General features: G+C 38.5%; 1 protein-coding gene across 3 annotated transcripts in view; it reads left to right on the top strand.

The window, feature by feature from the left end:
* Ccdc82 (coiled-coil domain containing 82) overlaps window positions 1-20,930 on the top strand; it is a 33,242-nt gene extending 12,312 nt beyond the window's left edge. For 2 of the 3 annotated variants that reach the window (XM_038323443.1, XM_038323444.1), the window contains exons 6-10: window positions 4,173-4,265; window positions 8,509-8,633; window positions 11,346-11,516; window positions 14,783-14,974; window positions 19,674-20,930. In XM_038323443.1, the coding sequence (XP_038179371.1) occupies window positions 4,173-4,265; window positions 8,509-8,633; window positions 11,346-11,516; window positions 14,783-14,974; window positions 19,674-19,742 (650 nt within the window). In that variant the 3' untranslated portion in view covers window positions 19,743-20,930. The remainder of the gene's footprint in view (window positions 1-4,172; window positions 4,266-8,508; window positions 8,634-11,345; window positions 11,517-14,782; window positions 14,975-19,673) is intronic. The other variant, XM_038323445.1, reaches the window with a different exon arrangement.

Raw genomic sequence — 20,930 nt, forward strand, 5'->3', positions numbered from 1 at the left:
AGTTTGTCTTCCTCAGTTCCATCAACCCTGTAGATATGTGTCTATATTCTGAGATACGGAAGGCGGTTGGATGGCAGGTCATCTGTCCATCACATATCAGACCTGCGTAGTTCACATGCCAGAAATACTGTCCACAGTAGAAGGGACAGGAAAACGCTGTCAGGTGGATAGTGGGTGCTGCATTATCCTTTCACACTCGCTATCATATGTTCAGACAAACTGAATAGTGGAGGTGAAAAGAGTACATGTCAGCCAAGCACTGTGCCGTCAGAACACTAGACACTAGACTAAGAAAATAATCAGCTTGGCTGCCACCTAGTAATTCAGGTAATCCTGTAAGTGCAGCAAAAAGTGAGTCTAAAAGCAATATTTGATTAGATTCAATGTGCATATTTTTTAAAGTGAGTTTTTTAAGTTACTAATAGGATATTTGTTCTTTACATGACCATATTTTCAAGTGAGAACCATCATTTATAATAAAACACTAGAGGTGTTCTTTATGAAACGAAGAGGACAGGAATGTTTTCCGTTTCAGATGTACTCGAGCAGTCCATTAAGATGTTAAAATAAATAGAACTACAGATGGTGTCTGATTAACAGCAGTGTGCTTGTTTGTGTGATGGGGCTGTTAGCAGGGCTTTCATCTCAATCCCCAGCCCAGCTGAGGGGTAGTTAAGGAATTTTCACATTTTTCCGCCTCCTGTTACTGTTTTTCCCCTTGGACGCAGTGGACACTTGCTATATCCTCTGCTCTGCCAAAACAAGTTGGAGACTATAAAGAAATTAGGTGAGACTCCAGTGGGCTGATGGTCAACCAATCCTCAGCTTTGACTTTGGCCTTCACAGGGATACATCTCATTCATTTATTTTGGTTATAGAAAAGAACAAAAACAATTCAAACTGCACTAGCTCAATTATTCATGTTAGGGAAAATATTTTCTGATTAGGATGAGTTTATTGTAAGGTAAGATAAAAGAAATTGGTACTGGAAAAAAACATTTGCATCTAGGATGATGACATGTTTATATGTGTGCATATAAACACAAGCACTGTGTTTCTAACTTAACCAGTTATACAGAGTTAAGAGAAATAATATGACTATTTTAAGAGCAGGAGTATATTTTGAATTTCTTTCCATAGTTTTCTACCCACACACTGTCTCCCTCAGTCTGTGGAGGATAGAGAAGAACTGTTGCAAAGGAAAATTTCCTCGTCTATCTCTACCTCTCATGCTATGTGTATGCTTTTATTCCATGAGACGACATGTCAGCATGTTGAATGGCTTTTCACTTCTTTCTGGAGGAGTTTTATAAACTTTCTCTTGGTTTGGAAGAGAAAGCAGAAATAATGTCATCAGAACCCCTTAACAATACCAATCTCCAGCACTGTGGTATTCTTGGAGGCTCATCTCCCACAGATACCCAAGAGAAGCTATTTTGAAATTAGTAGAGGATCTCAGAAAAGTAGCCAAAATAATAGTGGATATACAAAGCTCAATGAGTTCCTTCTAGTCTATAAACAGTCAAAAGATATGATTAGGGAAAATTCCTTCCACACTGACAATAAAATGAAGTTCCTAAGCCCAATTGTAAAATCAGGGCTGGCTTTGCAGACAGAAAAACACACCTCCTATGAAATACCAAGAGAAACATAGGTGGAGAGACAAGCATGATCTGAAAGTACTGCACACCACCAGAAGTCTTCCCCTGAACCTCACTTAGAAGAACAAGTGCATATAAATAAAGTGTACTATGAAAAGTGCAAAAGGAGTTTTCACTACAAGATATAAATGTTCTCATTCTGTTGAAATAAATAAAACAGAGCAGAACTGTCATGCAGGAAACATCCCAATCACTAGGAAGGGTTTGAAACAAATTCTTAGCATATGTGGAGCTCAGGGGTGCAGGAAAGTAGCAAGATACTTAGAGATCAAATGGAACATGGGGGACATGACTGCTACTTTAGAAAAGTGATTTGATTTGCACAGTAAGACATTTGACTTCTTTATCCTTTTCTGGAATGAAATGAGCATGAAGTACATGCACAGCATCCAGGAGACCCTGAGTGCAAACCTCACTATTGCCAAACGAGACAATCATGAGAGAGAGTGGAATTTTTAAGCAAATCTCCAAGAATATTCCACAGACATTTATGCAATCTAAGATTAGAGCTGGTTCTGAAGGAAGCCTGAGCTCCAAACCTTGTTACAAGCCTTTTTTTTCTGTTTACTTGTGATCGTAGGGATTTTTGTTGTCATTTTTTCTACTAGGTAAGAAATTTGTATTTTATATTCCCCAATTCTCAATCCAATTCTGTGTCTGAAAGCTAATACCAACTCTACTACCTATGCAGGGTATGTGAACTTAAAGTCTGGAGGAGACTGCCTGGTACTCAGCCTCCAACACACAGCTATATGATCTTAAGAACCTTTTCGTCATCTCTTCTTTTCAGTTTCCTCTACTAAAAACTCACCAAAGGCAACACCTCCTCGATTAGCCCTTTAGAAATCGTCAGTGCACATGAGAGCTCCAGGTGATGCCTGTTACTTCCTTCTCAGTTGTGCTAGTTTGCAGTTGGAAATGCTGGAGAGATTACTCAAGCACTGCCCACCATTCACTCAAATATGGTGAAACCAGAAACTTTTTTGTAAGGACATTTTGATGAGCATACCTAGGAATAAGATACTCTGGTTAAGAGTAAAACACCCAAGTAATGCTGATCTCTGTCCTTCCCTCCTGCTCCTGAAGGAGAACTTCCAGGGACTTTGAAATAGAACTGCAGCTCTTAGAATTCCATGGCAGATGAGTAACACTGGACGTTAGCACATTCAATACTAACATGATCAGTAAGATTTAGAGAAAAAAAATCTATTGCATTTTATTAATGGTTGAACTTTATCCCAAAGTGGTTGAGTTTAACTTTTTCCCCAACATATCTGTAAATAATCCCCAGAAGAGCTTTCCCTTATTGTAGTTTGAAAAGTCTTAGATGGTGTTTAGATGAATTTTTAACTCAAAATTATATGCCAGCTTTATTTTATACCAGAGTTGAAAGTCTAGCCAGAGGTAAATTCTTTGGAAGTATTACTGCATTTAACTTTCCCATTAGATGCTTCTGATTCATGTGTGCGTGTGATCATGCATGTGTGAGTACAGTCTTCCATCCTCTAATGACACAATTGGCGCTTTTGGAATTTTCAATAATAGGCTCTCTAAAGTCTAAGGATCAGTACGAATTACTTCTGTTGATATTTAAACTTTATCACCTCCATGGAAAGAATAGAGACTGCAATTTCCATGAAGCCTAGAAACCCTACACAGCCCTTTTTAGCAAACAGAAGTATAACAGCCTCTCCATGTTCAATGCATTTTATCAACTGGAAATAAAACCCCAATCCACTCATGATTTCTAAGAATATGTCCTGTTTTTTTCTTCAGTCCCTAACTAAACATTGTCAACATTTCCAGTCATGGGTCACAGGCATCTCCAGCAGGGCAAGTGTTCTTTGATGGCCATTTGAATCATGGGAGAAAGGATTTGCTGGAGAACTTTTCCACACCCCATAATAAAGTCTAGCCCTAGGGTAACAAGAACAGCACCACTACCTGGCCTGTCACCATGATGAACTCTGACTGGGGCTGTAGAGACTGTAATGGCACCAAGTGTGTAGCATAGAAAAGAGGAGGCCCAGCTCTTTAAAATGCTGTGGGAATGTCTGACATCTGTGACTGGGTAGGGGTGATGGAGTTGTTATGCCCACTGAGGTTTCTGTGAGTAGTGGTTTCCTGGGCTGTGTCGTATGTAGTATGTTATAGATTAAAGCATATTAAACAGTCTATTCAGGAGGCTTTCTTGCCTTTTTCATACACTCTGGTTGATTGTTTCAAGTAGACATGGAGTATTTTGATTTTTCACAGTGTAATTCTGAGTATTCTCTGAAGAATTTTTCTTAGCCTGGGACCATTTTAGATACCATTTACGTACTTTGGATTAGACACCACCAAATTTGGAAAATAGACATTTTTTTTTATTGCCACAAGCCACAAAAGTAGATACAGGGTGAACAAACTTTGTAGGACTTGTGGTAACCAGTTTCCTAGTATTGGAAGGGGGCCTGTTGCAGTCACAGAGTAGTTTTGCCTGCCATATCCTAATAATTACTTTAATTTCAGATTCTTTTAGTGACCACTATACTCACTTTGAAACAGTCGTGAAGGCTCTTCTGATCAATGCTCTCGATAGATCTTTTCTGAAAACCTTGTATGGTAAGTTAATAGTATCACTGGAACATTTTTCTTTTTTAAAGTTTTCCCAAACAGCTTTTGAAATTAGATGAAACAAAACAAAGACAAACCATTCTTAAATCTTTCCAGTTGTTCCTTCTGGAATAATCTACACTATAAGTGCATTCACATAAGAGACTCATTAATAATATTTGAGATATATAGATGGTAAGTATTGGCAAGTCCATGTTCTCAAAGATTCTGTAGTGCATTTGAGAACATAGAACATATACCCCTAAAATATTTCTGTTGTGAAAACTATGAACAGTTTTCCTTGCCTCATCAGTACCCCTCTCATTCTGAGTATGACTGTATCCATATATGCAAATTCTTGTATTGTGTTGAAAATGTATCTGTTTTCTTGCCTTAAAAGAATATGAGAAATTAAACTTTTAATATATACACATATCCCCAACACAGAATCTGACATTTCATAGGCATTTCATCGTACTGAATATCTATGAGTGCCTTAGTAAGATTTTATTTATAAGCTACAGAACAATTTCTTGAATGCCATCTATGGTCCAAGCATTATTTGAGGTTTGGTGATATGGTAATTTCAAACCACAAAAGGTTAGGAATACATCAGATTCGTATCTTTTGTGATTTGCAATTAATCAACAAACAACTAGATAGTATAATATGTGAAATAAAATTAGTGTGTACTTCTTGTGAAAATAAAAGAATGCATAGTTGAACAAGAAGAGAAGCTAATGTCCATTTGATAGATGAGAAAGAGAGAGGGAAGGAAGGGAGGCAGAGAAAGAGAGTATCTTAGGTAGGGTTTCTATCACTGAGGTAAATCACCATGATCAGAAGCAACTTGTGTACTTGAAGGAGTGGGCTGTGTCCCGCTGCCCAGCTAACTGTATTCATTGAAACACTGCCTGGCCCATTAGCTCTAGCCCCTTATTGGCCAACTCTCACATCTTGATTAACCCATTTCTATTAATTGGTGTTCACCATGAGGTCGTGGCTTACCGGCATGAGTCTAACCAGCGTCAGTCTTGGGCAGGAGAAGTGTAGCGTCTGCCACACTTCTCTTCTTCCCAGCATTCTGTTCTGTCTACTCAGCCCTCTTAAGGGCTACCCTATCAAAGGCCAAGGCAGTCTCTTTATTCAACCAATGAAAGCAATACACAAACAGAAGAACCTCCTACATTAACTTGGATTAGAAAGAGTGTGTTTCAGCTCACAACTCTCAGGTCATGCTGCATCACTGAGGGGTCAGGACAAGAACCTGGAATCAGAAGCTAAAGCAGAGCCAAGGAAGAGTGCTGAGAATTGACTTACTGCCCCTAACTTGTTCAGTCTTCCTTCTTAGACACTCTGAGACTACTACCTGTCTAGTGGTTGCACCACCTACTATGGACTGGTTCCTCAAACATCAGTCACTACAAAATTGTACTACAGATTTGCCTAGGCACATCTTATAGAGGAATCTCTCAGTTGAGAGTTGCTGTTCCCAGATGTCTCAAGTTGGCATCCATCCAGGACAGATTGATAAACTATAACATAAAATATAATATATGTATGTGTTATAATATGTATATATGTGTATATATGAAATATATGTGTATGTTATATATACACATATATGAAGATTGGACAGATTGGTCAAATAATACAGTAAAGTATCTTTTAAACAGAAACATGAATAAGGTGAATGTATTAGTTTGCTTTATATTTCTGTGATAAAAAATACTTATCAAAAGCAATTTAAGAAATAAAAATTTATTTGGCTTATGTATACTCGGTCACAGTTCATTGAGGGAAGCCAAAGCAAGAACTTGGAGGCAGAAAGTAAAACAAAGGACATAGAAGAATGCTGCTTACTTGATTCCTTCCCGTGACTTGCTTAGCCTGCTTTCTTGTATTACACAAGACTACCTGCCCAGGGGTGGTACTATCTACAATGAACTAGGCCTTCCCACTTTCATTATTAACCAAGAAAATGCTCTACAAATTTGCCTATAGTTTGATGGAAGTATTTCTTCAATTGAATTTCCCTCTTTTTACATATGACATATGGTCTAAGTTTGTGTCAAGTTGAGAAAACATCAACCAGAACAATTGACCTTTTATCAGTCTGACACACCAATACATTACTATTACACTATAATCCTTCCTTCCTTGTTTATTTACAATACTCATATTTATATCAATATCCAATATAGAATACATTCCAACTTATAAAAGCTCCAGTCTTTACCAGTTCAAACACTATTTAAACTATTAAATTGTCTTTTTACTTCTTTCTTTTTCTTTTTATTCTTGAGACAGGATTTCTCTGTGTAGCCTTGGCTGGTCTAGAACTTATTCTGTCGACCAGGCTGGCTTTGAACTTCAAGATCCACCTGCTTCTGCCTCTTGAGTGTTGGAATTAAAAGTGTATGCCACTACCACCTGATAAGTTCAGTCTTTTTTTTAAACATCAAAAGTTTCTGTTGAAGATTAAAGCAACTGCAACTCAAAAGTCTCTCATAGTCAAAATCAAAAGACAAGTTAAATAGTTTATTTTTCCAAGAGAGAAAAACAAGGACATATTCACAGCCAAATCAAAGCAAAACCCATCAATGTGAAGCTCAGTGTCAGACTTCCGGACTCATTCCCAGTCTTCTGGGCTCCAGATGGCTTGAACAGCCATCCACAAAACACACTGCTTGTCTCTTAAGCTCAGACTTGTTCTACTCTACACTTGATGTTCTTGGTGGTCCGTCCCATAGTACTGTCATCTCCAATATGCTGGGAACTCTGCAGTAACAGGGTTGTACCTCTCCTGGGCTCTCTTCAGGGACTCTTTATTCTGCCACATGGTGCCAAGCCTCAGCAGCTCTCCATGACCCTTCATGCATTTAAAACTAGTACCACCTGTGTGAGTCTTGCACATTTCCCAGTTTGGTTACCCACACAAGGTACTCTTAGCCCCCTTTGGACCACATCATCTATGTGCTGACCCTGAGGAAATACTTCCCAGAAGATTATACCTCAGTGATGCTGGTTTCTTCAAACCCAGCTGACAAGTACCACAGATTCTTAATTCGAAGCATTTTTCATATGGCATCAGTAGAGTCTGTACTTGGACTGAAACTTCACACACCAGGTCTCCATTTCTACATTGTTCTCAGCCTTCTTATCTTTCAGGATCCCATAGAACAGCCCATTAAGCTCTGAGTACTCAATGGCTTATGCAGCCCAAAGTTGAAAACATATTCATAATCCTTTCAAAACATGATCAGCTCTGTCACAGAAATACTCTATTTCTATAGTCTGCTTTGGATTGCTATGATAAAATATTAACCAAAGGCAACTTGGGGTAAAGGGTTTATTTGGCTTGTATATGCTGGGTCCTAGGTCATTAAGAAAAGCCAAGTTAGGGACCTGGAGGCAGGAACTGAAACAAAAGCATGAAGGAGTACTGCTTACTGGCTTGCTTTCCATGGCTTGCTAAATCTGCTATCTTATACAACTCACTTTTTATTTAAAGAGGTTTGTGTCAAGTTGGTCAAAACCAACTAGAACAGTAATATATACATGTTTTATGCTTAGGGTTACAGTAAAAGTTAAGAGCATTCAACAATAACTAGGAAGACCTATGTCATTATAGTACAATGAGTCAGGAGTGAGGGGGGAAGACTTCAAAAGGGGTAAAAGTAAGAACTTTTAATTCATGATATAGTGTTTAAATTTGTAGTGACTATACAATATGATACATTTATTAGCTATGTTTATTTGGAAATAAATTTCTGAAGAAAGTAGAAAAATGAAGCTTAGCATCATAGGCCATAACAAAATACACATAAATTGAGAATAAAATATTAGTCAAAAAATGACTTTAGTGAACTATGAGGGAATGAAGGGGAAGACAAAGTAGAAAAGGCTTTTCCAGTGTGTTGGTGAGAGCCAGCTGCAGGGGTCCTTAAAGCATGATCCAGTGGTTATGCAACTGCAAATCAGCGCTACAGGAATGTGAGAGGCTCTGCGCAAGCCGTTTCTTGGGGCTCCTTCTGCTATCAGATGCATATAATTAAAAAGTCCGAAGTTTACAGGAGGCTGTTAGAAGCTCTGCCCCCGGACTTCCATGAAATGAATTGTTTATTTTATTATTTCCTAATTTAAAATATTTACAACTAGCCAGACATCTTTCTAAAACTCTAACATCTACATAGTGTTCAACTGATTCAGTCTTTCAAGTGTTCTACTGTTTTTTGTCATCTGCTCACAGCTGGCAAAAGGAAGAAGTTATATGCAAAAGATATGCTGACATCTCTTCATTATTTGGATGACCGCTTTATTCAACCCCGTCTGGAGAGTTTATTCTCTAGAAGTCGATGGAAAGAGCAATATAAGGTATATGGTTTGCCTTTTAATCTATGGTTAAAGTATGGGGACAGTGACCCTCTCAAGAGTTCAGTATCCATCCAGATGGAACCATTTTCTGAAGTGTTGGCATTCTACCTTGTTAAATAATAACATATTTTAATCTCTTCTCAAGTCTTTTATTGTTTTAAATATTCACACTAATGCCTCCAATAATTAAATGGTTCGAAATAATTTCAGAGCATCTCTAGGGCTTAGCCTATCTTAAAATGAGGATATTGTCTTATAGTTCTTCAGAGAAGAGAGTCACATAGAAGAAATTTGAAAACACAGTGTTTAACTTAAACTGCTTCTGTATTGGAGCACTTGTCTGAGCATTAATCCATGAATCCACACCTCAGGTCTTCAAGAAAGGCAGTTAGACAGCATATTTTTCAAGTTGTGGATACCTGTTACTCCTTCTGTTTTCAAATATTGTGTGTGTGTGTGTGTGTGTGTGTGTTTGTGTGTTTGTCGTGTGTCTGTATGTTTGTAGTGTGTAGATGAGAGCACATCCATGCCACAGTCCACTATGGAAAGAGGGCATCCTTCAGCACCCGGTTTTCTCTTTCCACTGTGGGTTCCCGGGGTCAAACTCAGATCATCAGGCTTATGTGAAAACATAGTTTTACAGGAGCCATCAATTCAGGCACCTCTTAAAGTGTTTGATTTCCATAAGACAGTATGAAAAATATTGACCTACATCATGCTTGGCATATTCTCTAACTTGAGATTTTATAATTCTAGCAATTTGGGGATTTGACTTTTGAAAATAAGAATTATTGGAGTCTCTGTTACTTTCCAGACTTGTATTTTAGTATCTCTAACAGCGGTGGATGTAATGTGTGATATGTAAAGGTACCCTCACTGCTCACATTCTATTTTCTAATGGTTAATAAGAGGAAAAAAATGATAGATAATAAGCATCCAAATTCCTTAAAATCTCCCAAGCACTTAAATCAATTTCTATGCTCATTTACTTCAAAAACTTAGTTTCATCAAGAACTCTTCAGCCTGAAGTAATCCTGGTGATAGTAAATGGTTCAGTATGAGGGACAGTCATTGACTTACAAATGATAAGATTTCAAGTTTAAGGATAGCTTGAATTTAGAATCATTATGAATATCTTATTATTTGTAGATTTTTATATACCTCTGAATCCCCAGCTTATTCCTCAGATGTAAAAAAAATACTCATCTACTTTTAAGTGAAATAGGTACTTATTTATTTAGGTAAAATACACAAAATAACTGTTACAATATTATTTTCTTTAATACAAAGAAAAATGTTACAATTTTAAAGACTAGCCTTTGACAAATGATTTACATGTGAAATATATTTTCTTAATCTTAAAAGTAAGTCCAAAAGCAAGAAGCTATTCTCTCCTCTATTTTACAATGAGGGAAGTGTAGTCAGAGGAAGCAGTGTTCTACAGCTAGTAACAGATTTAGAAACCCCATAATGAAATAATAATAAGATGCACAGAATTACAGATGATTGAGTAAGGTCTTAGGGTGCACTGAGTTATACTGGAGAAAAGTCTACACATGAAGAAAAGTCACTGGTTTAACCCAGAAAGATGTGTATGTCACTTACATGTGGAGTGCATTCTGTTCACACTAGTCCCTCAGAAAACAAAACTGTTTGAGCTTTCATCTCACTGTGCTGCCAGAGCACCACAGACACATGATGCAAAGAAGGCTGGTCTGGATCTAGGTCTTCAGTGACATGCTTTGAGGTGTGGAGAATGCGACAGGTAAATCAGAGCAGTGTTGCAGGTCACACAGCAGGAAAAGGATCAGTGTACCTTCCGGTATCTTGGCTATAAAAAAAAAAAAACAGACAAGAGAAAACAGTTTTGTCTATCTCTTTACTTACAAATTACTAGTAAGTAGTGTTTCTAATCGGCTTTAACTTATATTTCTCCAGTCTCTTTGAAAAAAGCTACATTCATTGTACAGTATAGCAAAAGTACCTTCTGGTATAGGGGATGAATGGGGATTAGTAAGCATGCTAGGAATGGTCTTAGTGTGTTCATTCAAGTGCGGTATCAAAATACACTGCTAATAGAACAGGACTGTCTAGCACAGTCACTCAGGAACAGTAACATCATCACTAATACAGTTGGTTATGCAGACCAGGGTTTCTCACATTGTTTATTCATTGATAATCCAACCACTAGATGGTCTGTCAGTACTGGACATGGAATTATTTACTTATTAATTGCAAGGTGATTAATTTGACAAGACAAAGCAGGTGACAACAGGATGATTAAGTTATTTCCAGAATGTTTTGAGGAAAATATGATTTGACTCATGCACTGTAGAATAAATGTAGCTTTTTTTCAAATTCTTACTAGCTTTAATAAATTCATCTCAATTTCTATTGCTTATTTTCCTACTTTACTTAATATCTCATTGGTGCCAATTATAGATGAGACGGGAAACGTAAGTTAAAGCCGATTGGAAACACTACTTACTAGTAATTTGTAAGTAAAGAGATAGACAAAACTGTTTTCTCTTGTCTGTTTTTTTATAGCCAAGATTAATAATTCATTTTTCAACTTAAAATACCTTCTTAAACTAAGAAATTCTATGTTTTATTCTTATATTTCTTCCCACTGGTTTCCAAAATATGTTATAATTTAGATATTTGGATATTTTCATATATGACTTAGTCTTCTGTATTTCTAACTGTTGTCAGGAGCGAGTTGAAAGCTACTCTAACTTACAAATCCACATGAAGAACCCTGAGAACTGCCCCTGCCAGGCTTGTGGCCTGCCTCGCTACTGTAAATATTCAGTGCATCTCTCGGGAAAGTTGTACAACATCGAGACAATGGAGACAGATGACTTCATGTGTCACGACAAGCAGGTACATCTAATGATTTCTGCCTTTGATATTTAGAATATTTAGGCTTCATACCATGTCTTCTAGGTATTTCTCACAAACATAAACTACTACAAAGAAAAGAATACAAGGAAAGGAGGTACATTAGATTTTCTTTCTTTCTATTAGTATGCCTCCCTCTGGTAACTCTGTGTATCTTTAGAGTGTAGTGAGGAGCTGTGGGCTGTGTCCCTGCCACCCAGCTCCCGGATGCCTGGCTAGCTTATGCCCCAAAATAACAACACACAAACTGTATTCATTTAAACACTGCCTGGCCTATTAGTTTCAGCCTCTCATTATCTAATTCTCACATCTTGCTTAACCCATTTCTAATAATCTGTGTAGCACCACAGGTGGTGTCTTACCGGGAAAGATTCAGCATGTCTGACCTGGCGGCTGGCTCCATCATGTCTGACCCAGTGAGGAGAGGCATGGCGATTGCCTGAGGCATCTGACTCACTCCCAGCATCCTGTTCTGTCTACTCCACCCACCTATGTTCTGACCTATCAGGCCAAGCAGTTTCTTTATTAATTAAACAATGAAATCATCAGATAGATAGAAGACACACCTACATCACTTTAGAGGATATATGTTTTGGGAGGATAGAGACCTAAAGTTGTTGCTAAATCTTCCACTTTTTTATTTGTTTTGTTTTGTTTTCAATATTGGATTTTTCTGTAGCTTTGGACCCTGTCCTGGAACTAGCTTTTGTAGACTAGGCTGGCCTCAAACTCATAGAGATCCACCTGCCTCTGCCTCCCGAGTGCTGGGATTAAAGGTGTGCATCACCACCGTTCGGCCCTTCAGTAAATTTTTCTTTTGGAAAATAAACTCATTATTTTGTAATTAACTTGCAAATAAACATATCACAGGACTAGTTTAAGAAAGCCACTAAAATACTTTTTTGTTTTGGGATAGAATTTAATACTTTCCATAAAAAATGGAAGTCAAGGTTTATCACTTTAATTTACTAAAGTTATTTTCTAGACTATTGATCCACTGTGTCAGTGCATGCAAATAAAGGGAAAAAATGTGCTTACATTCCGGGACTTAAAGAAACTGTGCACACCTCCACCCACCACCCTACCTTCTGTGGACACCACAGTTTCTGCTTCGTGATTGTGCATGAAACTGAAAGCCTAGCACTAACCAGGTTTTTCTTGAGAGTGTGGTTAAACAATGATTTTGTTGATAATTTTCTTTTCCTGACTTACAAAGATTAGTTTATTTGAAAGAAAGGATATGTGCTGATGGAAGATGGTATTACCACCTTCGCAGAGTGAAGTGGGTAGTTAAGTTACAGCAATGTTATGTTGGGGGAAAAGCAAGTCTTATCAAACTCAGGAAATGAAAGAAACTTAATGCTCACAAGACCACTTCACCAAGCTGTATAAGCAGAAATAGTTGCAGAGAGGGAGGAAAGGGCAGTGGAGTGGTGGATTGGTGGTTGAGTTGACTGCACATTGTGCGGGAAGCTCCAGGAATGCAGTTCTTGTGAGTGAGCTGTCACCTGTGCTGGGGTGGGCCTCTTTGTTTTGCGCTATTTTTGCTCCATCCATCCTCCTGTAATCCAGTAAACTTGGTGAACCACTAAGTTGGACTTAGGTGGAATGGTTCCTTGGTCTGTTTTTGAATACTATATCTGGGGTGAATAATGCTTGTTCATGTCTCTCTAGAAGAAGCCACAGGCTTCTTTAATCTCAGCACTCTGGAGGCAGGGGCAGGTGAATCTCTGAGTTTGAGTTTGAGTTTGAGGCTGGCCTGGACTACACAGTGAGTTCCAGAATAGCCAGAGCTACACAGAGAAAACCTGTCTCAAAAAAAAAAAGCAAACAACAAACAAAAGTCATAGGACATGGTGAAATGTCCAGAGTGCTTCACTGTACCATGCATCAAATGTACCTGCTGTCCACTCATCATTATATAACTTGAATTCTTGTTTGGCAACATACTCCTGGCCTTACCTTCACAGCATCTCATCTCTGTATTCCTGTGCATTGTGGCTTCAGACAGAAGCAACACAGATGACTGTTAAAAATTATATAGCTAAACTTGTACACTTGAGCATAGAGCCAAATGCTCAAGTTGGGACATTTGTGCCTTCATGTTTTTATATGATATGATCATATTATGATGTTTGGAGCATGTTTTGGAGAATTTTCTACAAAAAGTGAAAATAGTGTAAAATAAGATCTATTTATCAGTAGGGTGATATTGGCTTCTTATTTTAGCTGTATAACAGACCATAACCATCAAAACATGAAAGAAAGGTGGTCTGGTTGACCGATTGCACAAACGTGCATCATAGAGTGCTAGAAATCCATATATAATGAAAGCAGACAATAAAATACTAATATAGCTTATTTACACGAGACTCATGAAGTAAAGCCAAATGTATACACACAGAGAACATCTTCACTTTACATTTGGGGATTGTTTAGGAAACGACTAACAATGCTTAACTTTGGTGTAAGAGTGCTGCATTTTTAGTTGTTGCTTATACTTAGGATTTACCACATTCTGGGCATTTTAAACACAGAAAGTGTATGCATGCCATCTCTGCATGCTGTCTCCTGATTTTGCATATGTGCTTGTCTTTCTGCCTTAAAGGCAATCTCTCTCTCTCTCTCTCTCTCTCTCTCTCTCTCTCTCTCTCTCTCTCTCTCTCTCTCTCTCTCTCTCTTCGCAAATTCGGAAAATTGTTTTCAGAACTACAGGAGGCTAGGGTTCATCTAGTAGATGACAAGCATGAAGACATTCAAGCCCAGCACCCACTAAACAAACAAACAAACAAATTCAAGCTGTGGAATACTTCGCCTATTTGGAAAGCTCCAAGCCAGTAAGAAATGCTGCCTCAAAGAATGACACCCGAGATTGCCCTCTGGCCTTCATATACACATGCTTACACACAGAGAGAAACGTGGACTGACATCTTGGTAGCCTCCTCAGCACAATGTTTGGCATAGTATTTTATAATCATCTTTCTTCTAAGGCACTAAACTCCCTAACACAGGTGCTACATCCTCACTTGACCTCTAGGCCCTGCGCAAATCTAGGAGCAGAGTAGAGTACAGTTTCTGTTGACTGCTTGTATAGATAAGATAAAGGAACCATTTATATAAATATTTAAATAAAATTAAAAGTACATGTTTTAGGTTCTACCATTAAAAAGAAATCTGAAAATTAGAAATGCTATGTATAGATTTATTTACTTCATATTTGAGATAATGATATTTATTTCTCAATGTAGGTGTTTATTGTTGGCAGAATTTGTGCTGATCGCACCAAAATTTATCATAAACTAAAGCATTTTAAATTCAAACTATACCAAGAATGTTTCTCCCTTGCAAAAGAAAAAGAAGAAGAAGGTGCAGATGAACAGGTTAAAGAAACAGTAGGAAGAATCTTCAGTCAGTCAAAAGAAAATGGCTGGATTAAAAAGGTAAGACTGTAGACCTCCTCATTGTGTAGAATCTGGAGGCTGAGGCTGGCAGCGAAAGATGACATTTGTAGACATTGATACTTAAGAAAAGCCCTTCTGTGCTCTCATGCTTCCTCTTCTACTGTCTATTCCATCCATGTTTATCATTATTCTGTTGTGAAGACATGCCCCGATGTTCCAAGAATTCACTCGCCTCATATAGATTTTACTGAACAATAATTCTGTACCTTAGCAAAAGGTCTCTCATCTCTCATCTTTTTCTTTTACATATGTAACCCTTACTTACATGTTAAGTCACTTTTCCTATTGCTGTGATAAAATACCATGACAGAAGTGTCTTACGAGAAATGTAGATGTTTTGGCTTACAGGTGTGTGAGGAAGTCCTGTGACAGGACCTTGTGGCAGCTGTTCCTGTTCCAAAGTCAAGAAGCAAAGAGATTAATTCTGCTCAGCTAGCTTTCTCTTTATGAAGTCAAGACCCAAGCCTATAGAATAGTGCCACATGCTTTTAAGGTAGATCTTTCTACCTTAAATCACCTAATGTAGATAATCCCTCAAAGCCATGCCCAGAGATTTGTGTCCAGGGTGGATTTCTTTTGGGGGGAGGCAGGGAGCAAAGTATAGCAGACTTTTCTAGTCTGTGTTCCTTCTTTTGAACAGTCCCTGTGATGTAAGAGTGAAGACACACTGGGTGCCAGCTGAGGAAGAGGTCCACCTCACAAAGTCATTCTGTACAGCTAATGTGCTCTTCTTGAGGACCTGGGCTGAGTAGTCGGCACTGTTACTAAAGATGGGAGGACATTCTGAGGCTTCAGTCTGTGGAACCTACTGTGATTCCCCTGAACCTTGACAGTCCCTGAATTTGATATCAGGGATAGAGTGGGAGTTCTAAGTAGTTCAGTGGATCCACAGATCTGGCAGCTGAGAAGCTCTGTATTGCTCACAGAGTCCTTAGAAGTCTGCTGTGGAAAGAATGTTCATGATAGCAGTTCCCTAAAACAGGGTTAGTCTGTGGAGACCCGAACAACTAGAAATTATTCAGGAAATTTGGGTCAATGACATATTTCATCCTGAAAAGAAGCAGAAAAGAGTCATACTTGATATCTCTGGCCTGGGTTATATAATAGGGAAATCTCTAAAAGAGCAGAAGAGCGGCAGATAGACTTCTGAGTGAAGAGATGGAGCAGCAACACAGGCCCTGCTCGGGGCTGTCATGTTCACTAGAAGAGTCCTATGGAGAAGGATGTCAGGCTGACTTTCCCTTGGATAGTTACCTCCGACCTCAATCCACCACCCAGGGATCTGGTCTGTCCCTTTCTTCTCTCCCCCTTTTACTGTCTCCAGAATCTCCTCTCCCCACTTCTAGGTTTTCCACTGGCTTTTTGGGAACAACTAGCTAATAACCCTGTCTTCATTTTCTGAGACACTGTATGATATTTTTCAGAGACACCAACTCAGTAGTGCAACTAGAAAGTCTGTTGGTATACCTCACTTACAAATATGCCCGCTTCCCCCTTTGTGGTAGGAGAGAGAGAATCCAGTGCTTACAACTCTCAGGTGACAGTCCATCACCGACGGAAGTCTGAGAGGGAACTCGAGGCAGAAATTGATGCAGAGGCCATAAGAGGAACACTGATCACTGGCTTACTCTTCTTGACTTGCCTAGCCTGCTTTCTTTTACTATCCAGGACCACCTCCCCAGAGGTGAACTAGGCCCTTCACATCAATCACTAATCAAAACACAATGCACTGCAGAATTGCCCACAAACAGATTGTATGGGGCCACTTTCTCAATTGAATATTCCTGTTCCCAGATGACTCTTGCTTCTGTGAAGGTGACATAAAACTAATCTATTCTTTCTCCCTTAAGAGAAACATTTAGCATTAGATGTTAAAAGAATATGCTTAGGACAAGGGAGCAAAGAACTTTATTGTGTTGCATGGGGGCCTTTTAAAAAGATTTTAACTTAAAAATAGTTGTATAAAGACTTTTTCAAAAGATTCCCTAGAAACCAGAAAGCTTATATCCAGTAAATACATACATCGCTCTTTGTGTTGTGATAAAATTTCAGAATTTGTCCAATGTTCTGATGTTTCTCAGTCTTGCTGTCCCATTGAGTGAGACAGCACTGTGTGGTTGTGAAGGCATGCATTTTTTGGCTGCAGTTGTCATGGCTCCACGTTTATTCTTCCTTTTTACAGTGCCTGGGTCTGCACTAATAGGATGTCCATCTCAGTGACTCTGGGTGTTCTGTTTCCCACCCAAACATGTGAGCTTCATATTCAGTGAGAGACTTTGTCTTGAAAGGTTGAGAGCAACTAAGAAAGATACCCATGTTGACCTCTGGCATAAACACATGCACATGCATACCTGAATACATACATAAAAGAAGCATCAAATCTTTTTATAGCATTATTTAAAATAATTTACGATGCACTGCATAAATAAGAATTTCAAATTATAATGAGATATTTGCCTTGAGTCTTATTACCCCCCTTTTACATTTTATCCTTTCCCTTTTCTTCTGCACCTTCAGTTGGTATTTCTCAAAATATTACTCTTAACTACCTATGTCAAAGTCACCTAGAAATTTGTGGGAAAATACAGAATTACTTGCCCTACCCAGAACAATTGAATGAAACTCCTTAAGGTCATTAAACATCTAACCTTTAAAAAACTGGCTTATTCTTAAATAAATTAAAGATGGAGGGCCACAGTCTAAATTTCCTATTGAGCTGGATTCTATCCTCAGGCTCTTGAAGATCCCTCTGCACATCTTTTCCTTTCTGTTGGTCGCATTTACTTCTCTTAGAATTTGACTATTTCCACAATCTGGAATGTTCTTGCCAGAACGACTGTCTGATACTGCATGAGAGTGCTCTCATTATTAGAGTAAGGCCTAGACTCCCAAAGGCTCAGCGATGAGCTCCAGAAGCTGCTGTTGGGGCAGAAGGGAAGGCAGAGTGGTCCTAATGACCTTGCCTCTGTTTCACTTTCCCTTTTGTGGTTTTCATTTTTCCCTCAGAACAGCTGTTGCCCCACCCTTGCCATTTAAAACTCAAAAACAGCATCCTATAAAGGTTAAAAGCATGCATTTAAATATTTTCCCTGCCACTGCCTAACAGTAGAACGTGACAGCAAGTTACTTAATCTCTCAACTCTGATTCTCCTCTGTAAAATAAAAACAAAGCAATAATTAGGGCTTAGATCATGTAAATGATGGCATATTTAGAGCCTGGAATTAGAAAGTGATCAACTACCACTAGCTGTTATTTGTAATATAAGCAAGCAAAGATTGTTATTTGTTCTCTTAGAATGCTAAGATACATTTTAATTTTCCAAAACAAATTTTATAAGTAATTGAGTAAAACAATATAAAGATAAAAATAATAAGGCTAAAACAACCAATGGTACAGGTTTAAGATCATAAAGAATTTTACTTCCATTTACTTCCATGTACTAAAACCAAGCATTTAATGGCCTATGATAGCAGATCATTGTCCTGTTCTGTTCTTTTCTTCCTTCTTTCCTGAGGATGTGCTGCAGTCAGTGATCTTGAGGTTGTGAAAATGGGCTTCATGGCCTTGACTAGGATAAAAATGCAGTATTCACATTGCCGCCCATGAATCCTTGTCATTGTAGAACTCAGGCCATTGAGGTCTTCTCTCAGAGTTCATAAGCCAAGTTAGAAAACCACTAAATAATTCAGTGTCCTCAACTGATATAAATACTTGAACTCTGTCTGAATGTGAACTCATGTATCTTCGTTCCCTGTCTGCCTGAGATAGCCCTGTCTCCCATCGTTCTTGTCCTCCTTCACCTGGGAATTTCCAGGGCCCCTTAGCCCATCTCCTGACATATTCTGCTCTGTCCTTTACCCTCTGCTTCCATTATTGCCTCACAGGTCTGAGTTCTCATTGCCTAGTTTGTCACCAAAGATTCATAACTCATTGCCAGACAGTTATCAAATAGCTCACTCCCTTTCCGAACATGCTCTTCAAATGAGGTCAATCCTCTCCCACCACATCTCTGGCAGCACCACATTAGCTGTCAAATCTTTGCTCAGCCCATAGCCTAGTATTTCATAGTTTTTATTCTCTGACTTCAGTCTTCTTCAGTCTTCTCTCTATAAGACAGCATCAGATTACTATCCAGTCCTACACGCCCTTGTCATGGTACTGCTGGATGAACTGCTAATCTCCTGGGCTGGGGAGCGAAAACTTCCACCACTAACTTTTTGCCTATCAAGTATTTTTGTCCAGAGCAACTTAAATGTTGCACTTTCCTTGTCCCCTAAACTACCCGTGGTTTCTCTTCTGAGCCCTCATAGCAGTGGTGCTGGCTGACATGATGTTTTGTCTTAGGGATGGGGAAAGTGTCTTTTAGAGCTCTGCCCACAACTATCATTGGAGGAAACTGTTTGCATACATGCACATGCTACACAAGTATGTGGTGGATTAGCTATTGAATTATTATGCTGTGATTTACAATTATAACTTATATGAGATATGAAATTAATAACACTATTATTTGATTTCTTTGCAATGCTTTCTGAGTTAGAAATGCTTATTTGAAACAGAGCTTCTATTAAGCGAATTTTGTTCCCACTTTTCTTTAGACCTGTGTCTTAGTAGTTAGAAAGGTCCGTCTTACTTGTTGTTGTGAGTAAAATGACAAATTTTCTGTTGTATATGCAGAGATATGATGAACTGCAAGAATATCTCAATTCTGCGGATTTTTTTCAAGATGAGAAATTTGAATTGTAGCACGTTTCCTTCAGAGAAGATTTTTATAAGTTTCCTTAAATGTGAAGATCATGAGTTTGTTTCTCTGTATCATGTGACATTGGTTGTATAATCTGTGTATATTTTGTGGCAAAATATCTTGTTTATATGCTCATCTAATTTTCATGAAATGCCACAGTGAATTTCAATAAAGCCTTCATAGATGTCCATGGAGAACATCAGCTTTGTGGTTCAAAAATCAATCAGTGTATTTTAGTGATGTATTGATAGTTTTCCCATACATGATCTGCAGTCGAATGTGCTATCATGTCCTGTCACTTTAGCAGAAATAGGCTCTATTGAAATATCTTTGGACTGACTTGGAGATGGCTCAGTCAGTATAGCACTCGCCTTACAAGCACAAGGATCTGAGTGCAATCCCCAGAAATATTTCAAATAAAAGCCAGACGCAAATGGCATGTACTTGTAATGCCTGCACTGGGGAGGCAAAGACGAGGCCAATCCCTAAGGCTTGTTAGCCAGGCAGCCAACCTACTCTCATGCCAGTGAGAGACCCTCCCACAAAAGACAAGACGGCTCGTGCTTGTCAACGAACCCCAGGCTATCCTCTGAGCTCAGCATGCATGCAGATATGTGCCCACACATGTGTGCAACCACACACAAGCACCTTCACACTCACACTATATATGCATGTGTATATTCACAGATAGCAAGACTCATGCCTATATGTACTTATTGTTGCACCCCTTGGCAGTATTAAATAATCTTCAATAATAAATGTCTAATTAATGTCTCCTCAATCAGTGAGCCATGGAAGAAGCCTCTGACTCCTAACCTCGGAATGAGACCATAGTTTATCTGCTGCAGTGGAGGAGTGCTTCCTTTTGTAAAGTTTCCCTTAGGAATAGATGTCTTATACTCAGAGTCTTTCAGTCCTCACATTCAAGAACTTATTGATACATGTTTTCATTCTGTGTGATGCTCTTTGTTGTTTCTGTACAGTTTTATCTGGAATATATTAATGATGGAGATATATTTTGTGACTTTTTTAGCCATAACATTCTCTATGTAATGTATACGTATTGTACCAGTCTGAAAATCTCAGCAAAAAATTAAGCCAAACAACCCCACTTCAAATGCTTATTTTATTGCCTACATTAATTTGCACACCTAATTTTTTCATAATATAATAAAGTGGTTTCAGAGTAA

Source organism: Arvicola amphibius, chromosome 3 (assembly GCF_903992535.2).
Source record: "Arvicola amphibius chromosome 3, mArvAmp1.2, whole genome shotgun sequence".
NCBI classification, from domain to species: Eukaryota; Metazoa; Chordata; class Mammalia; order Rodentia; family Cricetidae; genus Arvicola; species Arvicola amphibius.